The sequence below is a fragment of the Haliotis rubra genome, unplaced genomic scaffold, assembly GCF_003918875.1.
Source record: "Haliotis rubra isolate DU_JTF1 unplaced genomic scaffold, ASM391887v1 Scf150, whole genome shotgun sequence".
Lineage (NCBI taxonomy): Eukaryota > Metazoa > Mollusca > Gastropoda > Lepetellida > Haliotidae > Haliotis > Haliotis rubra.
The window spans coordinates 102,620-121,145 of record NW_025765448.1 but is presented as its reverse complement, the minus strand read 5'-3'; the positions used below and the strand labels follow the sequence as shown (position 1 = coordinate 121,145).

The 18,526-nt window shown below is 38.0% G+C and overlaps 1 protein-coding gene across 1 annotated transcript; it reads left to right on the top strand.

Annotated features, from left to right (window-relative positions):
* Positions 1-1,757: 1,757 nt before the first annotated feature.
* LOC124270255 lies at positions 1,758-5,785 on the top strand. Its single transcript, XM_046705292.1, has 3 exons — positions 1,758-1,861; positions 4,114-4,249; positions 4,805-5,785. The coding sequence occupies exons 1-3, from the start codon at positions 1,808-1,810 to the stop codon at positions 5,719-5,721; spliced, it is 1,107 nt and encodes a 368-aa protein (XP_046561248.1). The 5' UTR covers positions 1,758-1,807; the 3' UTR covers positions 5,722-5,785.
* The last annotated feature ends 12,741 nt before the right edge of the window (positions 5,786-18,526 follow it).

Below are 18,526 nucleotides of genomic sequence, written 5' to 3'. Positions count from 1 at the left end.
ATCATATTCAGACACTTTCATAAGCATGCAGTGTTACAGAAAACACAATCATATTCAGACACTTTCATAAGCATGCAGTGTTACAGAAAACACAATCATATTCAGACACTTTCATAAGCATGCAGTGTTACAGTTACAGAAACACAATCATATTCACACACTTTCATAAGAAAGCACACTTTCATAACTTTCATAAGCATGCAGTGTTACAGAAAACACAATCATATTCAGACACTTTCATAAGCATGCAGTGTTACAGAAAACACAATCATACTCACACACTTTCATAAGCATGCAGTGTTACAGAAAACACAATCATATTCAGACACTTTCATAAGCATGCAGTGTTACAGAAAACACAATCATATTCAGACACTTTCATAAGCATGCAGTGTTACAGAAAACACAATCATATTCAGACACTTTCATAAGCATGCAGTGTTACAGAAAACACAATCATATTCAGACACTTTCATAAGCATGCAGTGTTACAGAAAACACAATCATATTCAGACACTTTCATAAGCATGCAGTGTTACAGAAAACACAATCATATTCAGACACTTTCATAAGCATGCAGTGTTACAGAATCATATTCACAATCATATTCACACACTTTCATAAGCATGCAGTGTTACAGAAAACACAATCATATTCAGACACTTTCATAAGCATGCAGTGTTACAGAAAACACAATCATATTCAGACACTTTCATAAGCATGCAGTGTTACAGAAACCACAATCATATTCAGAAAGCACAACAGAAAACACAATCATATTCAGACACTTTCATAAGCATGCAGTGTTGAAAACACAATTACAGAAAACACAATCATATTCAGACACTTTCATAAGCATGCAGTGTTACAGAAAACACAATCATACTAAAGAGAAAACGCAATCACACACTTTCATAAGCATGCAGTGTTACAGAAAACACAATCATATTCAGACACTTTCATAAGCATGCAGTGTTACAGAAAACACAATCATATTCAGACACTTTCATAAGCATGCAGTGTTACAGAAAACACAATCATATTCAGACACTTTCATAAGCATGCAGTGTTACAGAAAACACAATCATATTCAGACACTTTCATAAGCATGCAGTGTTACAGAAAACACAATCATATTCAGACACTTTCATAAGCATGCAGTGTTACAGAAAACACAATCATATTCAGACACTTTCATAAGCATGCAGTGTTACAGAAAACACAATCATATTCAGACACTTTCATAAGCATGCAGTGTTAAGCACGCAGTGTTACAGAAAACACAATCATATTCAGACACTTTCATAAGCATGCAGTGTTACAGAAAACACAATCATATTCAGACACTTTCATAAGCACGCAGTGTTACAGAAAACAATCATATTCAGACACTTTCATTATAAGCACTCAGTGTTACAGAAACCACAATCATACTCAGACACTTTCATAAGCATGCAGTGTTACAGAAAACACAATCGTACTATCTCATAAACACTCGTTGTCACTCAAACACAATCACACACAAACACTGTTGGAAGCAGGCAGTGTCAGACAGGCGTGAGAAGGTTCAGCACAGTCACAGACAGTAAAGCACCCAGAGGACTTCATACACCTCGTTATAATTCAACGATGTTAATTGTTCAATAAAAATATCTTGCTGACATATTGTTGACACTCTCAACACAAATGTCAGCACTATCAAGTATCACTTGTTTAATTTCAACTCTGAATGCCTAAATTATCGACATCCGGTGAACTAGCTCTAACGGGGGACCTTCAAAGGTACAGAGCAAATCATTACATCAACATGGCGGCTGTGCGCGTCGGTGTGCTGCTCCCGTTGTTCCTTGTGCTACATACGGTAGGTAATGCATGGAATGTAAAGATATATTTGATATCGCTTTCGTTTTATTCACCGGGACTACATTTGATCTAAGCTGGTGTAGGGGAATATTGACAGTAAACGATGTCGAGAGTGGACTGATGAACAAAAATACTCAACATTGAAGTTACAGAGACGGAGAGGCCGACCCAGATTGGCCGTTGTTTGTGATAGGCAGGGTCGAGCTTGACGCCTTTAGCATTTTATAAAGATGGTCTAGGGTAACCGTTTAATTTGTCTTTTAATGGAGATTTGGGTACAGTGGTTAAAGTATTCCCTCGCTATATCGAAGACAGTGTTCGATCCCTGACAGGCATTAGTGTACAACTTCTGGAAGGTGTATTTGATGTTTCACGCCGTCACAGGGGGTGTACATGCACCTCTGCAACAACCTATTTTCCACTGTACAGTTTTCCAGGGACAACCCGAGCTTCACATTCAGGGTAATTACAGACAATATATTGAATGGAACGGGCTTAAAGATTGTGTGTCGACAGATGAAGCATTATTGTACCCTAAACTACTATATTTATGATGTGATATTCAGTAATCCCCTTTACAGTCGCCTGTCAGGTCGCGTTATCGTGCCTTACGAACGAATATCTAAATCTGTCAATCACAGTAATATAGATGGGTTTTTTCATACAAAGTAGATCTTTTGTAGGCAAGCATAATGCAGATATTATTATGTAAATGCCCAATGGATCCTGTGATAGGTATTCGGAAAAGGTCATTTCTCAAAGACTTACATGTTTATTTGGTGTACCATATAAAATTTTCATTAAATGAAATCCAGGTGGATGTTTGTGAAGTTTGCAGGTAAATTTGACTTCATGGTTATGCGCATGGTTAAGATTCAATTATCCGACATATTTACTAATTACTAGTTACACCGTATTGAACACTCATTTATGAAAAATTGTCTTTAAATGGTGCTTGCCTATTACCGGAAAACTCCTTTTCGATTCGGAAGGGGTGTATCTTACCCTCTCTGTTGAAGAGGTCAGAAGTTTGCCAAAATGTTTGAGTCCACCCATGAAGCAAAGAAATCTGCCGTCAAACAACTTTTAGTCAATCTTCCAGAACTGTTTGACTTCATTCCCGTAGCGCATCTCTGTGGTACAACATTCAACAACATCGTCAAATAAGAGATAAGCTATGTTTTCCATATGCAGTTTTTTCTCACTAAGAAGTCTATTAAACTTGATCCATGATTCGGTATGTCCATTCTCCACTAGAGTTTGAATAATGCTTGGTAATTATTTGTTGATTTCCTTTATCAGTCAGTCATCGTCATATTCAACTCATCTGTACCATCAGTGTTAGGAATAACTGCAACGTAGTTTGATTCATAACTGAGAGATTCGTCAGACAACTTATTATGTGAAGTACATGGTGCTTCCACCGGTGGATTAATATCTCGAATTGTTACGGTGAGCAACTCCAGTCAGGAATACATGTCCGGTTATTTTTCATCAGATCAGCTGACACAATGTTTTGAAAGTCTTGAGACTGAATTTTGATTTTACCAGTGCTTCAATCCAAAATTCGTTGTCGGACCTTTAAAACATTTGTTGGATGAGCGTCAACGGAATGACAAATAATAGTCTCAAAGTCTGAAACAAGAGTACAATAGTAGCAATGGAAAGTCGCCATCGGTAGTAGGAGAAATGTAGTATGCAGTTGGCCCGAAAATAAAAGGAAACCCATTGTAGCAGGGATTTTGTTAAAAATAGATGCATCATTATCATCTTTATTTTCTGCAACTCCCCGTAACAGCCATCAGAGCGTCTATAGTTTGTCATATTTTAAAGAAACAAGCATGACTTCACACATGGCTTTGAATATGACGTATTTTGTTGTAAAAGTGAACAAAAGCACCGTGTGGTCATCACTTGCGTAATATCAGGAGTAAAACTAGCTTTTTCGCCGCTTGAAATAGATATTTATGACAAGAATAGAAACATTATCTGATTCCAATTGTGTGGAGAAAGACTTTACATGTATATGAATTCTCACATTTAATGTTGCATTTGTCACATGTGGGGAATACCTTAAACTAACCGTGAACGTAAAGCCTGGATTGTCACTTAAAAAACTGTACAGTGGAAAATAGGTTGCTGAAAAGGTGCAGCGTCTGGTTTTCATGCACAGTCGAATACCCAATGTGGTCGTATGATTGACGGAACATTGCCCAAAGCGGATTTAAACCAGTATCTGTTCTTCCCCAGGTGTGTGTCTGTAGAGGTGTCCCGGTAGTGACCGATGTCCAGTTGTCCGTTGAAGGGGACATGCGGAACATTACAGTGACGTACGAAGCGGAAAACCGACCTGTTGTGCTGTGGAAAGTCGGTGACTTTGTCAGCCGTAAGTACTAATTCTTATATATATTAATGTGTAAGTTTATACGACTTTGTAAGCTTGTGGTAGCAGGGGTCGCTCGAAATCTCAAAGACGAGTTCTCTAGGATGTTTAATGTGTGAAGCGCACGTCTTAACTCCCCTGTGTATATGCGGACGTCCATCGGGGTCTGTGAGTGGTTTTGTGGTTAAAACCTTTACTGGTTACGCCTGAGGCCCGAGTTGTGTGAAGCCCATTTCTAGTGTTGCCTTCTCCGTGAAATCGCTGGATAGGAGTATTGCTAAGGATTATATCCCTTCTCGCTAATAGTGTAACGTTACGATGAGGCCTGAGATGATACATATCGCAAAAAATATTGTATTGTCATATCGTTAGACCTGTACTACTCACTCCATTTACGGGCTGATGGATAAAACGTTCGCCCGTCTCACCGAAGATCCGGGTTCGCTTCCCTGACATAGGTGCAATGTGTGAAGCCCATTTCTGATTTCTCCTCCTTGATATTGCTGGAATATTGCTAAAATTATTGCTTTAATTCCGATTATATCTCATGATTTGCAGATCTGGAAAACACAACCCACACCTTTTCGGGATCGGAAGGGGAAACAACTCTTCATATGTACATAGATCCGCAACGTAGAGACCGTCAACGACAAATACTGACTTGCATCTATGGAGACGACTACGAAATTAACTTGTTCTTCCAAGAGGGAGATATTCGAAACAGCCGGTTAGAGCGCAACACTATCAACCCATTGGTGTTCCGTTCTCAGCCAGATGGTCTCGTAAACTTTGACGAAAATGAACGTATCAACTTCAGTCTGTCGTTAGAGTCTGAGAACCTTGGATCGTTTGAGATGGATTTTACAGTGGGGATACTAAGTTCTTTTGATTACAGATCGCTCCCTCCATTAGAAACTCGCATATATTCCATTCCATATTTGGAAGATCACTGGTTTCGTAGAAGGAATTCTTTCATCTTACCACCTCTGAACATCACCCCCACGTCGACTATAGAGCGCACCGTGGCGTCGATCGACACAACGTTCCCTTATACCGAGGGAGAGGTCAAATTTGCGGTCCGGTTAGGTATTAACTCTGCGTACAGCCTTCTTGATAAAATCATTATCAGGCGTTGGGTGTATGTGAAGAATCGTGGACACGTTTCACCCTTTCGGAACAGCGTCAATTTTGTTGACGACCCTCAAAACAGGCACAACAATGAAGTAATTCACACGAGATGGCCATACACCCAGGTTGACGCCATGGGTTATCCGAAACCTGTCCTGAAATTGTTCCGAGACTGTCGTGAGATTACAGAACCGGAAGTGGAAACGTTCTCAATTGGAACTGACTTTCGCAGCCGAAAGATCTTCCGGTTCAAGAACGTTACAGAAGCCTTAAAGGGAGCGTACTATGTGAGCGCGTCGAGCGGGGACACCGAAGTCTCGAAGATGTACTACATTTACGTCCTCTGATAATAGTCCTTGTTGATGCTCTGTAAGCATTTGCAATGAAGTTCAATAAATGATTCCTTGATTCCCCCTTGTGTTTTGATCTTAGTATTCATTTTGCTCGAGCGTCGATTATATCGTGGCATGTCAGTATTTTGGGAGGAAAATATACATGTTCCCTGTTTTGAACATAGTTTACGAAAAGACAAAAGGATTTGGCACAAGTCACCACATAATATCGCCTTCGCCCTTAAAACTCAGTTGTAACTTACTCACAGGGACCACTGATTTTAGTTTCTTAAAATCGTAGTTCGTAATGTCTATAAACATACAGCAAGTATATCTCTCACTCACACACACACACACACACACACACACACACACACACACACCCAGCACGCAAGCATACACACAAAGCACGCAAGCACACACAAAGCACGCAAGCACGCAAGCACACACGCACACGCACAAACAAAAAAGAACAACACACACTCACTCTCTTCTAAGTATGGTCAGTTCCAAATCTACCATTATCGATGATCAAGTGATCCTAATCCCGCAAAAAGGGAAACAAATTAACACAGCAAACATAACTTGGTTTCCGGACACCGGAAACCTAACGGAAACAAAATGGAAACTTAAGTTTCCATTAGGTTTCCGGACTGTTTCTCTACATTTCCTTCAAGTTTCCGTAAAACGTAAAACGGAAACTTACATTACCCAGTTTCCAGTATGGCTCTGGTGCGTTTCCGTTACCCAGTTTCCAGTATGGCTTCAGTGCGTTTCCGTTACCCACTTTCCAGTATGGCTCCAGTGCGTTTCCGTTACCCAGTTTCCAGTAAGGCTCCAGTGCGTTTCTGTTACCCAGATTCCAGTAAGGCTCCAGTGCGTTTCTGTTACCCAGATTCCTGTATGGTTCCAGTGCGTTTCTGTTACCCAGATTACTGTATGGTTCCAGTGCGTTTCTGTTACCCAGTTTCCAGTATGGTTCCAGTGCGTTTCCGTTACCCAGTTTCCAGTAGGGCTCCAGTGCGTTTCTGTTACCCAGTTTCCAGTAGGGCTCCAGTGCGTTTCTGTTACCCAGATTCCAGTATGGCTCCAGTACGTTTCTGTTACCCAGATTCCAGTAAGGCTCCAGTGCGTTTCTGTTACCCAGATTCCTGTATGGTTCCAGTGCGTTTCCGTTACACAGATTCCTGTGTGGCTCCAGTGCGTTTCCGTTACCCAGGTTCCTGTGTGGCTCCAGTGAGTTTCCGTTACGCAGATTCCTATGAGGTTCCATTGGGTTTCCCTTATCCTCTACTTTCGGATGGTTTCATTTATTTACTTAGTTCAATTATGATTCCCTGTGATTTTCGTTTCTATTAATCACATTAACCTTGTTCCATAAGTTTCAGTAAATCAGAATCTGTATGGCTCCATTTGGTTTCAATTATTAGTATTCAGTGATTACCATATGTCCATATTAAATTATGATTATTCAACTATATTAACTGTAGTGGAAATGAGTGTATTATATATTTGAATGTATTATGTCATATATTTTATTCATAATACATTCAAATATAAAATAAACTCATTTCAACTACAGTTACCTCAACACCACATGGACATAGAAATAAATAAATACAAAATCAGTCAGTCAGTCGATTTCTCTTTATTCATCATAAACATATCATGTCTATGTTTCAATGTTACAGTTAAACATTGTCACAAATCACAGAGAGAGAGAGAATGGTGTCATCACAGGCCCTATGGATTTGAAATTTTGTCTGAGTAGTAGTTTTTTCAAATAAATATTATGGAGGGGTTGGCATTTTTTAATATGAGGGACATTAATTTCTTTTTAATCTTAGTCTCAGAAACAACAAATTTAGATGTGTTTTTTCCTAAACAGGGTGACTACAGGAGATAATTGAATGTACATTTAGACATTCCATCCTATCCCTAACACATTTAGGTGGTTGGAAAGCATCTTGTTGGATGGTGTCGCAAGTTATTCATTTTGCCTCTGGAGCGTCAGACACCGGTTCCGGTTTCGGGACAACAATTTTAGTACGTAGTCCGACTGCCAGGTGGGCAGCACCTGCTACCTCGACCGTGACGGACCCAGGGACTGGGCAGCTGTCCACCTTGGCAGAATTTCCTCAACCTAAACAATGAAACAATAAGAATGGTGGATGTATTTCCCGTAATAAAGTACTCCAGCAGTGTAAGCTTTTTTCAGATTTTCCGATGCGTTGATCGTATATGGCCGATCCGATTTGATCCTAGGGCCTATTTCTGTGTTATTTACCTCGATATTTAATCAAATCAAGAACAATGTGATGTTTGATGACCAATTATTTTAAAACCACACAGCGTAGTTCCCTAAGATTTTGTAAGCAAATAATATTGCATGCAATACAACGATTACTACTCCCTTGCTGTAACCGTGTTTGGTGATATAAACCTACACCCGTTTATTTGTCATCATTCACTTGATGGTCATTTAGTGAACTTATAACAGGTATAATTAGTGGTAACATCACTCAGATTACCCGACAAAGATTCCCATTTGGCATTTCTCACGTCTACACTAAATAGTCAACATTATTCATTAAGGTCTTATGCACTACATGTTATGTAATATATGCATGGAGGTGCAGCAAAAGGAATTATTATATCAGCTGAGTTAAAAAACCAAACACAGATGAAGGGATTAACCGATAACACGCTAATTGATTTATTACTTTTATCTTGCACGACGTCTTTGTCAAAAGGGCCCGTCAAAAGATAGTGTTTATGTTTGTAGAGTTACTAACGTATACTGAAGATGTTTAGTACCGTGAAGTAGACATTTGTGATGTTTGTAACAACAATAAGGGCGGCACACAGGGATTTTCAGGTTGACCGCACTTGGAGAACAATGGACATAATCTGTGATGATAGGCATGCAGGTAACACTAAATTCCCAAGTTGAAAACAAAATATATGGTTTAAACATATTTATTTCTGATACATTGTTCAGAAACTGGATCGGCAAACAAGCAGAACGCTTATATTAATGCCTCTCCAGACAAAACAACATTTATGCGACTTACATTTCATAACAATATTACAAAAATACATGGTATCATACATAACAATAAGCATACAATATACATGAATATGAACATCCACACAGCCACAAATACTTTTAGTTCTGCAAAGGGACAGATGAAAACCTAAGACAGATTAAATCTTTTTTGAACTGGTAATAAATGTATGTACAGATTTGATAATATCATGATTTATAGATCTAGGTAATTCTAAGCTACCAAGAGCGTCATGTATGTTATATCCATATCGTTTCTTATGGCATCATAATTGGGACATATAAAAAGATAATGAAGGGTGTCCTCAAAGGCGGCACCACAAATACATGATGGGTTATCGGATATAAATCTACTTACTTTATGGGCATTTAAATCGCTGCATTCTACAGTGGATTATTTGAAGTCTTACAATATAGTGTAATCTTGTTTTTAAATTTACTTGGTGACTGTATAAGTCTGAGTTCTTCTGTTTTCCAAAGTTCAATAGTACTGGGCAAAAATGATTTAGCATATGAAGTAGTTTTTATAGGGATTTTTTTGCAAATTTGAAGAGTTTCTTAAGTTATATGGGTTTGCAACAGAGACAGATTCTGGCACGAGACTGTTAAAGTAATCTGGTGTTTTGTTATGTATCATTTTGTGGAATAGGGTCAGTTTCTGAATGCGCCTTCTTTCTGCTAGAGGTAAAAGATCAGTTTCTGAATATAATTTATTATGACTTGTTCCCCTTGTAGACCCACATTGTTCTTAGTGCATCAAGCCGCAATTTTTCAGGCATTGATGCCTGGCTAACTGTACAGTTATCCCATATACAACTACAATAATCAAATAATGACAGAATAAAGGATTTATACATAACATATAGTGTTTTTCTTGATAATCGATATTTGTAACTCCTTAAGCAATTTATCATTGGTGAAACTTTATCAAATAGAGAATTTATCTGTGCAGTCCAATTTGCTTCTTTTTGAAACCAGAGGCCTAGATGTTTGTGCTCGGAAACTTCGTTTATAGGAATATTTTGCATAAATAATCTCGGACTAATCACTATGGAACGTCTTTTACTAAACTGTATACTTTCAGTCTTAGAATGATTGAATTTAACTTGCCACCGCACTGCCCATTGAGAAATCCTTTCTAAATCTTAAGTAAGGCGCATAGCATCATCGGTAGGATCTTCTATTATAACATAAAGTGAAGTGTCATCAGCAAAGAGTCTTATATGGCAATCTATATTTTCAACAAGATCATTTATATACACAAGAAATAACAATGGCCCAAGCACAAATCCTTGGGGGACACCGGCCAATACAGATCTATACTCGGAATTGTAACCGTTTATAACAACTATCTGAACTCTTTCATGAAGATAACTATCAAACCAATCAAGTAATTTACCACATATTCCATATGATTGTAATTTGTATAGAAGTCCCTTATGCCACACTTTATCAAAGGCCTTGCTTATATCACAAAAGACAGCTCTTACTTCTTTACCTTTATCCATGGCACTTGAAATGAAGTTATACAAATCTAATAATTGATAAGTTGTTGAATCACCAGGAACAAAAACCAGACTGTAATTTATTTATAATACCATTGTCTTTAAAAAAATTAAAGATGTATTTGTGAACACATTTTTCAAAGAATTTAGATAAACAACATGTGAGAGACACTGGTCTATAATTGCTACATTCATTAACACTTTGTTTGTTATGAATGGGTATTACGGAAGCACGTTTCCATGTACTCGGAAAATTTGCTATGTCTAAAGACTTATTTAATATTGAAGTGAGGGGGTAAGACAGCACTTTGGCAGTAAGCCTAAGTAATTTATTACCAATACCATCAGGGCCCGTCGCTTTGCGAACGTCTAGAGAAAGAAGTATATCTTCAACATCCCTCTTGGTTAGTTCAATGTTTGCTAAACAGTTCCATGATTTACTACATAGGGGTGGGAGGGAACATTCTGGATCTTCAACCGTAGATTGGGCAACGAAAAAAATCGTTACAGATATCAGCTATAGATGTAGGATCAACATAAATTACAATTTCATGGGAAATGGAAGGAAAGGATGTTGATTTCTCTTTTTTCTTCAGATAGTATTTAATTAGCTGCCAACATTTCTTATTATGACTCTGTTCGTTTATCATACTATCTAATTTACAAAAGTACCTTTCTTTCGCTTTTTTAATTTCTGACACTACCTTATTCCTTGTGGCTCTAAAAACTTCCCAGTCAGAGGGTAAATTACGTCTTTTTGCAAGTCTGTGTTTACGGTTTCTGATAAGTCTACGTATTTCGGAATTCATCCATGGCTTGTCTTCATTTCTAACTGTAATGATCTTGTTTGGAATAAACTTATCACATACACTTACAAGGATGTCTGTAAAACCATCAACAAATCACATACACGTACAAGGATGTCTGTAAAACCATCAACATATCACATACACTTACAAGGATGTCTGTAAAACCATCAACAAGTGAATCAAAATCATCAATATCTAAAAGTGAATCCCAATTAAAATCGCGGAGATATAAATTTAGACTTTCAATGTCTAACAGGGAATAATTATATATCTTTCTTCTACAGGTATGATTGCTAGGCTTGGGATGGTTCATGCTAAGAAAGACTGGACAGTGGTCACTACACACAGGATCAAGGACTCCTGATGAACTTACACTTACATAATTAGAAACAAGTATCAGATCTATCAGTGCCCGAGAATACTCCGTAATTCTTGTAGGTTTACTTATATCTGTCTGAGGCCATATCGTGCTTAAAGTTCATCTAGACGCTGTTTTTAATTACTAAGATAATCAATATTAAAATCCCCCGTAATTACCATATCTATGTATAAATCAGATGCGTTTCCAATTGACATATCAATAAGATCCCAGTAACGATTACTCTTATCAGCACAGTAGGAAGTGCCGATCAAGGTATGATGATTTCTACAAGTAACTTTTACCCATACTGATTCTAAGCCCATTATTGAGAGATCTTCCATACGTTTAACGTAGATATTTTCACGTACATAAACTGCTACCCCTCCTCCTCGAGTAAGTCTATCTTGTCTGAAAGGTTTATGAAATCCAGTTTTCATTGTCTAAGATATCAGGATGTAACCATGTTTCTGTTATGCAGATGATATCATAATCTTTAAGTTCAAAATTGATGATGTCAATTTTATCCCTTAAGCTACGCACATTTATATGGACTATATTCAAATTAGATCTATTGTTTGGTATAATGGGTCCAGGGTTTGGATGGACATACCCACAGCAAATCAACAACATAAGAAACAACTGTATACCCCTGAGACCCAGGGTAAAGAAAAATAATACAAGGTACTATGTATTAAGATCTATCTTGCCCTTTGAAGAACTATAGATTTTACCATGAAACACCCCAATTCTCTGACGATACAAGTCTATGTCAACACTCATCAAATATTTTCACAAGTAAACTGAAACAGAAAATTGGGGTTTATTCATCATTATCACCTGGATGCATTTATGAACATGCAATGGTATGTTTGCATGAATAGAGAAAACTATAATCTTACTTTGTGTAACATTAGATACATTTGAGAATATGTTTGTCGCATGAACTAAATAGTAGGCATCTTGAGATTCAGGTAATTTCAACAAACTGTTGAAGGATGAAAGCAAAACAATTAATGATATGATAAAGTTGAGAAAATGAGAAAGTTCCCCATTATCCGTGGGGGAATGATAAAGAAAATAATGGCTTCGACTCTTTGTGTACATTGTAATAAGCATTTATGGGATGCAATGTGTAAATAATCGTAAAACTATGGATTTCCCCTTTAAATGAGAATAAATGCAGTGGATGTAAACTCACATCTGTAAAGTTAAACAGTAGTCTCATACATGGACTAAAATAAGGCAAACCTGCAAGTATCAGGGAAAGTGTTTCCTTGTGCAAAGTCACATTGTGTACAAGTCCAGTTTTCAGTGTCCGTAAATGTAGATACATTGAACCCCCAAAAAACCCCATTCACACACATCCTCATGTTGAATGTGGAGTCCACTGAATGTGTACAGTCACTTTCACAAATCCATTGAAATTTCTCTGAATTTTCGCCATCCACTAATTATGTTCACCAGATTATGTTGAGTAGTGGTTCTCTTTCAATCCCACACGAATATTTTTTGTCGAAATTGCCTTTGTGAGGTGTTATTTTATCACATTGTTGTCACATTGGTGGGAGCTCTTGAAAGCATGTCTACTCTCGACACCAGGCACTCATCCAAAATATATTGTACAACGAAGTGATATCCGTAGAAAATACCAGATTTTAGAGAATATTTTACATAATATTCATGATATGGCAACAACAATAAAATTAATTAAAATGACATCTTAGCACAAATTATTTTAATCATCATCATTATATATCAATTTCATAATACATGTACATTGTACACATCCAGTTTCATTAAGTATGAAACTGCGTCTGCGAACGCAAGTACCCTTATTCTGCCTGCAGACAAATCATCAGTGATATTGTAAAATATATTTATGTTATATGTTGTATTTATTGTCACAGCGGATATTTATAAATTATACCTTTATATCATTGTTGACACGTTCGTGGTTACGTATGTCAGGATGTTTGGTGACTATATCATCGACAGTGGAGACAGCTGAGACTCTACAACATACCCAGGACATCCAAGATGTAGCATTTCTCTAAAGCGTACCATCCATACATAGATATCTTCCGCCTCGTGAAGTCGGAATGAACTTTTACTTTACACATGTAACTGCTGTTTTGCCATAATAAAAGTGATAATTTGAAAGTATGGCCAGCATATTATGTACCCAAATTGATGAGTTGGTGCTTACTCATATCAATTAATAACAATCAATGATTGTCAAAACAAGCTAAGTGAGTTCAATTTCATTGATTTTCATTATGTAAGTGAACAAGGGGTGAGTTCGTGTCACCTATTGCGCTAGGTAGTTCAGAAAGCTAATCCCTTAAAACAACATGCACCATTTTTAAAGAATTGTGGACATTATGTAAAAACTTGTCAGGTGTATTATCTTTGGTGTCCAATGAAACCCGGTCACGTGACATGGAACAGTTTTTTTGGGCAGCTGCAGATGAATGGCATATCGTTCCATTATGTGGATACTGATGGATACTTTTCTCGAACAAGGTAATAGCCCATTAGTTTTGTTATAACGTTAGTTGGTTTTAAGTTTGATATCTGTATTTTTTTTTATTTTTCTCGTAGCACTCAACAAAATCATTCCACAAACAACATGTACTAATGAGTTATAAGCCCCCACCTCTCCTCTTCTGGCAATCCAGGGGCGTACCCAACAAGATCTCTTAGTTTTTTCAGGTTGTAAACTGATTCCCTTATATTTTAGGTACTCTATGACATATCTAGAAAGCCATTTTATAAATTTATGAGGTTCCAAAGTGCTTATAAATATGATAATGGATCAATAATGATAATGCTATAATTAAAAGGCAAAACGTTCATTGACTTCATTTTCTTTCAATCCTAACATTTTTCACCACTGGCAGATGAAGTTAAACCTTTATGTCTATAAGTCTACTGTATAATTTGTTGTAGCCTGTATTATGTTCTTTATTGAACATTTACGAAACTATTGTCCTTTTTAGTACAGTTATGTGTAATGTGCATAACCACTCCCAGCTAGTTGTATTAGTATGTATCACTTTGAGAAAAATTACAAATGGAAAGCCAATGGGTAACTGAAACCTAATGGAGCCTTACCGGTTCTTCAGTAATGTATAAGTTTAAGGCATCTGTGAGTGTACCTAACAAAACGTAAAGGAGACAAAGTAGAATCTTAAGTTTCCTTAATATGGTTTAACTTTTCCTGAAATTAATCTTGTTTCATGTGACAGTATCTTTTATTTGAATTCTGGTGTACAAAAACACTGAGATCACTAAACTGAAACTTATATACATGGAATACATAGACAGTTTAGCGTAGGTTAATGTAGGTTTCTAGATATATGCTGTATATACTGGTATACATTGTATATGGAGTAATTTCCTCTACGTTCGTTTCATTCACGTTCCCATCAATGATGGTTTCCAGCTGCTTTATGCAATGGAAACTACCAATGATACTTTACTGTAAATTTCCATTTCTGGAAACTAACTTTGTTGGTTTCCGGTAGTTTCCAGTCGCTGAAACTAACCTCGTAAATTTAAATTTGTAAATGTGTGCATTATATAAAAAACAAACTTATATACTTACCTGTCTGCGAAGGACAGTAAAATAACTAGTCTATCACAAATGTACACTAAAAACTAGCATATAACCATAAACACTTTAACAGTACAGTATAAAAATCGGCTATTGCTTTTGCTCCCTGCATGGACCCTAGCTGGATTCTGTATATAGAAATTATTTGGCAAGTGTAACAGTAAATAAATATAGCCCCCCAATGGAACAGCACAAAGCTAAGTTTGCCATTTCATCTAAGCTGAAACCAACAGACTTGTCAGTTTCCGGGTACAGAAACCTAGCTGAAACCTACATTACCCAGTATCCAATAGGTTTCCGCAACAACGGAAACTAAGTCATTTTGCTATGAATGTTTCAGCGACCTGAAACTAAATGGAAACTCATAAAGACAGTTTCAGTTGTAGAAATATGACGGATTTGTTAGTTTCAGTTTTGTAAACTATGCGGAAACTCGCATTGTCTGTTTCCGGATACTGAAACCTAGCGGAAACCTACATTACCCAGTATCCATTAGGTTTCCGCAAGAATGGAAACTAAGTTATTTTTGCTGTGAAAAACACTTGTTTAACTTGATGCGATAAAGGTTCCTTTACGACAGGTTTAAGATTGAATTAATATACTAAAGGCAATGTTGGGGAAATTGTGGAAAGTTAGTGGCAACTGAAATGGCGACGTCACTTCTGAGTCGGAGCGGAAGCGTTGTGGGTGAATCTTTCATTCGTCACGCTGAACGCCGTTTCGATTCTCTACAAGAGTGCAGTATGTGAAACGCATTTACGGTGTGCTCTTCTTGATAATTGCTGGAACATAGGGCCCGTAAGTAGGTCACGGCACTTCGCGAGGCCTTAGTACTTCCTGTGGCAAATAACCTTTCATACCCTTTCGAATGGTCTCGTGGTTGTCAGCTGACAGTAAGGAACTTATAATCCTTGCAGGAATGACAAATTTCCGACCTAACCGTCCCCAGATTAGCCAGCTATTACGACTGCCAACAGCTGTGACAGCCAAACATGGTTGTACACTAAGTCTTGGTCCGGTCAAGTAAAGTCATGTTTGGCGGTCGCGCAATTTTGAACCAGAACTGGTTCTTGAATATACGCTTGTCCCCGGAAATCTGGTACCGGGAGTAAACTGGGCCCCGTCTCGAATATCGCAAGTTCGCGTGACTTACAGGCCCTATAGGTAACATAACATGACGAGACTTACAGGCCCTATAGGTAACATGGCGCGAGACCTACAGGCCCTATAAGTAACATGGCGTAAACCCAGCTCATGCCCAGGGTACCTACCATTTCGGAACTGACCACACGGATATTTTTTATAGGTAATCCTTTGAAATTATGGATCAAGAGAAGTGTTGGTAGTTATTTCTGTAGGCCCTAATAGCATGTTGAAAATATAGCGCAATGTCAGAATTCAATCTTGTTCTCTTGTTGACTTGGATCTCGCTGAACGGGGTCAGTCGCGAACAGTTTGGTTTGTTGGTACCTGTTACATTGTGGTCTAATCATACTCCCGGAAACATCGAACACTGTCAGTTTCCAGCATAGCTATAGACCGTAGACTTCATTGCATACTCATATTCTCCACACTGCAACTTTACACGCAAACAACAAATAACATCAGGTTAATTAGAATTTTCGGATGAGAAGAACCAAGAAGAACGACAATATACCTAGAAAAAAGTCCTAGACATTTGTGGAGCCAAGTTGTCAAAATCCGGAATGGCACCCAGATGCTATACGAGGCATGTGCAAACTATGAAATGTGTTTTGGCGTCACGTTCAGATGGAAAAGTATACATTGCATGCCATGGAAGTTTGGTTACAGCGTTTTCAGAGAATAACTGTCACAAGTCGGGAACGATGTGGTCGGGTTTGTCATTCATAAACACAGCTGCAGGGCGAGTTGCTAGTCCAGCTTACAATAATGGGAGAAACAACCCCAGGCCATGACAGATCAACCACCGTAAGGAACTGATGCTCTGATGTTCATAGGCTCATAGGCACTGTTCTTGGTCCTCCAGACTCGCTGGCGCCCGTCTGCGATAAAAAGTGACTCTCATCCGACCAATGCGCCTTCCTCCATGACGTCAAATTCCAATGACGTCGGGGTAAACACCACTCCAAATGAGCTCTCTTGTGAAGATTGGTCATGGCTGGACGCTTGATCACCCTTCTTGCCCTCATCCCATGTGCCTTTATGCGGTCTTTTACAGTCCTTACAGTCCTATTGAAACGTCTGTTGGGAAGCCATCTGTAGTGAAAGGCTGTCGTCTCACAAGGCTTGCTATATCCCGATCAACATGAGACGTCTTTCGGGGTTGACCTGGCCTTGGTCAGTCCTTAACCTTGTTGGTTTGACGGTGTTTTTGAATAAGTCGACTTATGACGGTGTGGTGAATGTCAAGCTGTTGCCCAATAGCCCTGCATGACATCACGGTGTCGTGCATTGCAATAATTGACCATCTTTTGCTTCTGGTGCCTATTGGAACAGATACTGGTAAAATCCTTAAAATGTTTTGGCGTTTTATACAGTTAGCCGCTTTGAGTTAATAGTGCTTTTTGAAACATTCGTGGGTAGTGTGCTTCCACTGCATATTGAGATGTGTTTTGACGATTGATTTAGCAAAACCCTTAAACAATATTGAAAGTTCAAATAATAGTCATTGTTACAATTCCAGATTTCTCATTAGGTAACTCAATAACTTAAAATATGTTAGGGGTGTTTAATTAAGTTTCATATGTATACAATAAACCTTTGTGCAGTATTATATGCGAATTCTATTATTGTTTATGTTCTAGTACTATTTTATATATACTGTCAGGCAAAAAAGAAATTAACACTCATGTTTGTTAGTGGCGCAAATGAAACAGTAAGAAATAGTGATTCAGTGGTGGGGCGTTTGCTACGTGCGTGTTTTGGTCAATTGTTTTCGGCGACTGTTTTAACCCATTTAGCGTTTCGATTAAGCGGGCATAATTTGGCCAAATTCAGTTTTTATGCGTAAACTTTGTTTTACCGTACAGGTACATATCAATACAGTTTGGGATAAATGTTTTATAAATCTTGATGAGATTTTCCGATAAGTATTTGACAATATCTTTGTTCAGCTGTCTTCCTCAAACTTCGAAGAATATCAAGAACAATGGCTTAACCCAAAGTCGATTTATCTGGCTAACGACAACGGCGCTGTGAACGTCACCGTTAGATATGATTCTCCCAGGCAGGTGACCCCGTTATGGTGGATCAATGGAAAACTCGGTGTAGGTGAGTTATCTGTGTATGATCGTCACTATATGGCTAAAATATTGGCGAGGTGACATTTTAACCCACTCACTCACTTATCTTTGTATGGGAAACAGTCGTGCTGATATTTTTTCATGTGCATATTAGTGTTGGGAATTGGTTAAAATCCCATAATTGATGATTGGTTCAGTACAAACGATCAATCATCGAAAATAATTGGTTAGCGTCATT